Genomic DNA, 7,477 nt, shown 5'->3' with positions numbered 1-7,477 from the left:
CCCTAAAGACATGTCAACTGACCGTCAAAATCACAGACCTAAAGTTCATAGGACTACGTTTCATTTTAAACATTAAGCCTATTGATTTTATCTAGTCACAAAATGCATTTGTCTTTTACCCTGTATGTCAAAAAACCTAATGGCTTTAACATAAACGTTTCACTATTACAAAGCAAGGCCTTCACCACTGAACATAAACAAATGTTTCCTTTACAATAGCTGCCTAACAAACACTCTTTGTCCTACAGCAAGAATAATGAGCTTCCATGGGACCTTCCAAAAATACTGTAGGGGGAAACACCGCAACACCCATGCCTCCCTCGTTGGGGACTATGGGACACAGAGGGGCCGATTACGGTCGGAGCTTTCCAAACCGCAACGTAATGTGCCGGTCCGATTCCTTTGCGACTGCCTCATTACAATGGAAACTGTTGGAAGTGAATCAGAGCGGTCATTCCGTCTGGCTTCTGATGGGCTTGGAGAGCCCATCCACCAGTCGAAATGCACTAAGTAATCTCAAGGATGGACCTTTCTGCCCTGGAGATTACATTGACAGTTTCCGACATGGTTTCTATGCGTCCTGTCCAACATAGAAATCATGCCAGAAAACTTCTTGGGTTACCCCCAGCATAGCCCCTTTTGGCCCCGTCGGCCTCCTGTTTGAGGCCGAGGGGGCCCATATAGTGCCCCCCTATTGGTTCCTTCACCTTGAAGCAGGCACCTTGATGGAGTGCAGGTATGAACCGCACCTCCCATTTTATAATGGGAGCATGCATTCCAACCGGTTCACGGCCGGAATGCTTGCTCCCATTGTAAAATATAGGAATGCAACCTAACAGTGTTCGGTCGCAACCTAATGGGCCGGTCGGGACCGCCGACCAGGTGTAGGTTGGTTCCATGACCAATGCGGTGTTGGACGGAAGTGATTTCTCCCAACATCGTAATGAACCCCAGAATGTTTCCATAGCCTTGGTGTATTTTGGGGGCACATCCGTTCTCCAGGTCTCCAGGTATATATAGACTACTGTCCATTTTTCACTGCCCATCAGCTACAATTCACATACATTATGCAAATATATTAGGCCGCCCAAACTTACAATTGCACTGGAAAGTTTTCAGTAACCCTGCAATACTGTTTGATGATTATGCCTGCCTATGTAATTATGAGTAATTTGGGGTAAACATCCTAACACTAGAGCACATATAGGCCAAATTATTACTTTTGGTGATGTGGGGGCAAGTGGCACGCCACCACCGCGCCTCTGCACCACCAAGAGTCTCCGCTTCCCACCGATAACAACTTAAAATTGTTCTGGTGGGCAGGTAGTGTATCAGTATCACTGTGGTGCCTTTTTCAAAGGCGGCGTTGTCTTGGAAAGAGGCACTGCAATGGGAATACCACACAAGGTTCCTGCACTGCATGGAGTCGAAAGTCCATGCTGTGCAGGAACTGATGTGCATGTATACAGGGGGGCACATGTAATGCCCCCCTGTGCGCAGCCACATGTGTAGGCCTTTGTTTTCTCTCCCCCGCAGTTTTCCTGGTGGTAGAACCACCATGAAAACTGGAAGTTGCCTGCAAGCATAGTTTTTGTGTAGGAAGGGACACTTCCTACACATAAACTATGCAGACCATTACACAGAACCCCTTGCACTATTGCGCCAAGGTGTCTGCATTGGTGTATGGTTGAACAAAGTTCATCAGCCCATGAAGCAACCAGAACTCTGCCATTTCTTGGTAGATATGTCACAGTTCAGCTCTCTCCAGATCACACAATCTAGCATAACAACTTTCGGCCATATGTATAACCCAGTTTTCATCACTCTTGCACCACCCAACATTGTGCAAGAGCGACCCATACCTTAAGTCAGATATAGGAAGCCACGCAAGCCCACTTTGCTTGGCCCTGAGTGGCCCCGTAAATCTGGAGTGAGGCAACGCAGCGCAAATCACCACATTGCCTTACTCTGCCCCGGGAATGTGTTCCACGGTCGCTGCGTGGGTGTTCCAAGTATCCCCCTTTGTTTTTTGATGCATTCCCAGATTTACCAGGACTGATAAACCTGGGATAAGCCAAAAAGATACACCATCCCAGGAGAGGCCTAGGAAGGATAAATATCTTCAGTTCTCCTTATTACTCCTTCTTTCAATATTTGCTGCATTATGCAGCACACATAGATTGTAGAATACGCCTCAGTGTGACCCTTTCTGCACAAAAACAATCCTGCATGTAACACAGCCACCTTACAGCATGGTGCAAGGGTGCCTGCATTAGTGCTAGGCTGACAAAATTATTCATAAAAGGGGGTGGTGATGAACAGAGTGTCTGAATTAAGCAGACCACTCTTACCCAGTCCAAAGATCAGGGCTTGATTCATCACCATTTTTTAGCTCACTGCACCATCCCAGCTCAGAACCTGGCTACATGCAAATTAGTCTGTTCCTGTCCCAGTGCATGATGAAGAATTGGCTTGGTAGTTTAGTCTGCCCTGTTCCCATGATGCACTGGGCCAGGGAAAGACTGATTTGCATATAGCCAGGTTCTGAGCTGGGATGGGGCAGTGAGATAAATAACGGTGATGGATCAAGCCCTGATCTTTGGACTGGGTAAGAGTGGTCTGCTTAATTCAGACACTCTGTTCATCACCACCCCCTTTTCTGAATAGGCTGACAAAAGAGCACCAGCTCAGAGGAAAAGACAGGAATGTGCAGTATTGACCTAAATATTGCCAATTCCTGCCCTTTCCCTGTCCTGCAAGCAACTTGTTGTGCTGCACTGTGCGTCTTGACCATAAATATGAATCTTTGTTTGCTGCCCCAAGTTGTGTAAACTCCAAGTAAAACAGGACCCTAAGAATCAGCTCCACAGTTTTAACTTCTATAGCATATTCTAAGCATCCCAATAAAACTAAATTTACCAGTTTAGAAGAATAAAAGGCCATGTCAGGTTTGCTGAAAGTTTATTCCATGACCTGCAGCACAGTGACAGATCTCTTATACTCCCCTGTTGAAAATGTAATATCTGCTATATATTAACTATTGAAATACTCCTATTAACATATGCTCGTTATTGGTTCACCTATGTAGCATTATCTTGTCCTCAAGCTTACATCATTTCAATGATGTTGTTTATGTTTGTTTTCAGGTTGTCTACAAACACGGTTTCCTGGGTCGCTGGACAAATGAAAGAAAAAAACCAGAGTTCTGAAAATTATTTGCTGTTAGTAGGATTTTCTGACCTTCCACAACTACAAGCTCCCCTCTTTGTTGCTTTTTTACTGATTTACTTATTAACTTTGGCAGGAAACCTTCTAATCATTACAACCATTTACTGCAGCTCCCATCTGCACACACCCATGTATTTCTTCCTTATAAATTTGTCCTTTAATGATATATGTTATGTTTCAGTCATTTTCCCACACATGCTGGCCCATTTTTTCCAGGAGGGCACACAGGTTTTATTTACTCAGTGCCTGCTGCAGATGTACTGTTTAATGGTCTTGGTGGTTGAAGAATTAATCCTTCTCTCGATAATGGCTTGTGATCGATATGTTGCCATCTGCAATCCTTTACGTTACACATCTGTCATGAGTAGCTGCTTGTGCATCCGACTCGCTTTGGTAACGTGGGTAGTAAGTTTCTTAGTCCCAATCCCTCATACTGTATTGCTTTCTCAGCTCTCCTTCTGTGAGTCACACATAATTAACCACTACTTCTGTGATGTGACCTCTCTTCTGAAGATTTCCTGTAGTGGTACAAGCACAATTGAAAACCTTAACTATGTAATGGCTACTATAGTGGCACTAATGTCTTTCAATGTAATCATTATTTCGTATACCAACATCATCTCATCTATCCTAAAGATTAAATCTAAAGGAGGGAGGCACAAGGCATTTTCCACATGTGTGTCACACATCACTGTAGTTGTTTTATTCTACGGTTCTCTTTTTGGTACCTATGTGCGGCCACCATCAACATATTCAGGCAACAAGATTTCTTCTTTGTCATACATTGCTGTTACTCCACTTTGTAACCCCATTATTTACACCCTGAAAAACACAGAGTTTAAAAATGCCCTGATGAAGACAAAAATAAGAAGATGAGCTGTTTGAAGAAGAACATGCAAGTTGTTCATGGTTGGTAGATCAATATTGTTGAGCAATTACAAACTTTTTACACATGACTCCTAAAATGTAGGCAGTGAACCCAGAGTGATCTTAATTCACATGCATTCATTTGCAGCTGTAATGTTTAACACATTAGTATCCACCAAATCCTAATATGATTTTTATTTTTGAAAATATTAAAGCTTCAAACTATAAAGAAATTGTCATTTGTTAATAGGACTGTCTCTTTCACTGATCTAAATAAAGCTATTGCTTTCTTCCTCAACATTGAGAGGTTAACTACTTCTTATGTTGCAAGATTTGGTTTGCCTCAGTGACCCTACAGAATACTGAAACAATTTAGAAGTCTGACCTAATGTTTTGAATAATTCATCCTCTTAGAGCCAAATTTACTAAAGTATAGTGCTGTAGTTCGTGTGACACAATCAAAACGCAAACCCTCGCATATATTTACTTTTAGGCGCATATAATTTTTATATGTGGAATTTTAATGATTGTGGGGCACTAAAACGAGTGTATGTTGGTATGCGCTGAGATGGAAGTAAGGTATTGTTGGACTTGACCATTTTTGCAGGGTCATGCCCAAACGTTTACCACCACCCTCTTGTTTTCTGAACATGTTTGTTGGCTTTTGGACTTGGAGCAATTTTCTACTGCTAACCAGTGCTGAAGTGCTTGGGCCCTCTCCTTTAAACCTGGGGAAATTGGCTTACACCAATTGGCACATTTAATTGTCTTTTAAGTCCCTAGTGAAGTGGTACTACATGTACCAATGGCTTATAAATTAAATGCTAATAATGGTCCTGCAGCATGGATTACGAGTAAGTCCCAGGCCTAGTTCTCCTGTATTGGAGCACTGCTTTTCTTCCTCCAGATCTCTCTTAGTGCTTTCTCATGTTGTGCCGCGTCTTTTACTGCTGTCTCTGTCATCTCCCCCTTTTCTCAATGCTTTCTCCTGCTTATTCCTTGTTTTGTACTGCTCTCTCCTTCTTGTCCCCTGTTTTTCCGAGTGCTTTCTCCTGATTTTGCCTCATTTGTTACTGCTTTCACCTCCCTTTCCCTGTCCTGCCTTGTTTTTTACTTCTTTACTCTTTCTGCCTCCCTCCCCGCTAGCACCTTGAGACCCTCATGGGTGATTTGCCACACTTTATGAATCCTGATTGATTGGTTGTAACACCCACTAAAGTAACCTTTTTTAAATAGGTCTCAGTCATGCCTTGAAGCCTGTGTGTGCAGTATTAAACTGCCATTTGACCTGACCTTGACCTGACCTTTCTTTTTAGTATTTAAAAAGTTGGACATGTATCTGTCAATGCAAACTTTATTGTGTAGGTTACTTAAAACGGAAACAATATAAAACATTAAAAAAGGAATATTAGGCTGAGAAAAAAGGAAAACGTTGGGTCCATGCAATAGCTGGCACTTTGTGTCCCAAGATCGCATTCTAGGCATACAAGCAGTTTAATTAAATTTAGGATATTTGACTATCTAAAATCTGTTATAAGAAAGCTGGTTTGAATGCTTTTATACAAAAAGTAAATAAAAGTGTTAAAATCAACTGCAAGATAGAGTAAATACATGACAGATATTAAAACTCAAGTGCAAGGCGGTCAAACATTACTATGTCTAATGTCCAATGTGCAGAAGCTGGGAATTGTCAATCCACGAACATCTTCATGCTTGGTTGTGTGTTTTTAAGAAGGCCCTGCACAACATTGAGAAATGTGCCATTTTTTGCCAATTCAAGGGGAACCAAGGTACTAAAAATCCAGTGCATTGCAATGTTGCATGTTCTTATGCCGTGGGTTAAATAAATTGGCTTTAATAGTGTTTACCGAAGCTCCAGCAGCATCAGACAACTACAAAGTAGATGTAAAAAGGTTTCAGATTCGTAGCCACAAAGTCTGCACTTGACTATTTTGGAAAGCATTGGCAATTTGGGGTTGAAGTCTTTAATGTGTAATGCCAGCATCCTTTCAGACAGAATTTGGGTCAGGCAAGCTTTCCCAATTTTGAAATTGTGATAAGATTGGGCCTGAAGGCCGACTTGGCTGTCACTGTTGTATGATCGTGCCAGGGCCCTTAATGGCGGGGTGGGCTTCATGTTTTCCAAGTCTGCAGACTTTGAGGGGAATTTGATCTCTTTTTTCAATATGCTTTTTACTGCAGTGTGCGTGAGTAATGGGATGTTCAAGACGGTCAAGCCAATGTGAAGGGAGGCTGCCGCAGTTGTTAGGTAGGTGGACCACGGATTGTTGTTGTATTTGAATATATTTTGCCGGACAAATTTCATTGTGCCTGGCGTTGCTGAGGTACATCTATGGAAGTGCTTTAGAAAAGACCCCATAGTGGACCATGCAATACCCTCCAAGCAAAATTCAAGTCTCACCAAGTATCCTCTGATGTAATAAGGCAATTTGAACACTCTTTTATAGACTTTTAGGTGTAGTTTTTCGATGTTTTTTATGAGTTGGCCTGGGAAGGCCTCACTGATGTAAGTGACTGAAGATGGTAATACGGTCCTGAACACCTTAATGATTGGAGCTGAGGTGGGGCTTTCAAGGGCTGTGTGTTGGACATGTATTTCTAATTTTTACATGTCCTGGTGGTGTGAAAAATCTTAGATTGTTTTTTCATTACTGCAGTGCCTACCCCTCTCTTAGGATAACATTGAGTTGCTTTATTACATTTAATATGTGATAACTTTCACTTGGGAGCCAGTAGGAATGGTTGGTGTCTAAAGAATTGCAATATGAAACCTTCTTTAATGATAAAGTGGGATTTTGAGTCGCAGTTCTAAAAATGCCACTTATAGAAAGTTGGCATTTTCATGTAATTTTTGGTGCCTGTAACCTATATCCTGGGTAACATGAAAAAATACTATGTATAGCTGTCAGATAGTCTTTCTGTATTGCTTACAGACAATGAGACAAAGGGGCAATGGACTATTTCTGTATTGATGAGAGAGCAGCTGTCACCTACCAAACTTGGCCATCACAAAAGCTCTGCCTCAGCACACTCACAAAGGGTTTCATACTAGTCAAGCTGGGGCCAGGACAGGGAGGAAGATAATTCCAAGTACCTCTGGGGGGTAAAATCCTTTAAAAACATCTCCTACTTCAAAGCTGGCACCAAGGATAAACAGTGGTCCCTCAGACCCAACTCTTCAGTACACCTCTAAACTTGTGTATACTACAGAAGAAGGACTGTAGTGCTGCTCTGCTGCCAGAAGGACTTCCACTCTACTGCCATGTTACTCTGTTGCCCTGCTACCTGCTGCCCTGCTTGGTGAGGAGGTCAAGTGTATCTGCACCTCTAACCCCACACTGAGGTGACGTCAAAGGTCAGC

At 42.4% G+C, this 7,477-nt stretch overlaps 1 protein-coding gene across 1 annotated transcript; it reads left to right on the top strand.

The window, feature by feature from the left end:
- Positions 1 to 3,183: 3,183 nt before the first annotated feature.
- LOC147700760 (olfactory receptor 1G1-like) lies at positions 3,184 to 4,104 on the top strand. Its single transcript, XM_086929221.1, has one exon. The coding sequence runs from the start codon at positions 3,184 to 3,186 to the stop codon at positions 4,102 to 4,104; it is 921 nt and encodes a 306-aa protein (XP_086785347.1).
- Positions 4,105 to 7,477: the final 3,373 nt, after the last annotated feature.

This window comes from Lissotriton vulgaris, chromosome 7, assembly GCF_964263255.1.
Source record: "Lissotriton vulgaris chromosome 7, aLisVul1.2, whole genome shotgun sequence".
NCBI classification, from domain to species: domain Eukaryota; kingdom Metazoa; phylum Chordata; class Amphibia; order Caudata; family Salamandridae; genus Lissotriton; species Lissotriton vulgaris.
The sequence above is the reverse complement of the archived record's forward strand: the minus strand, read 5'-3'. Positions and strand labels throughout refer to the sequence as shown.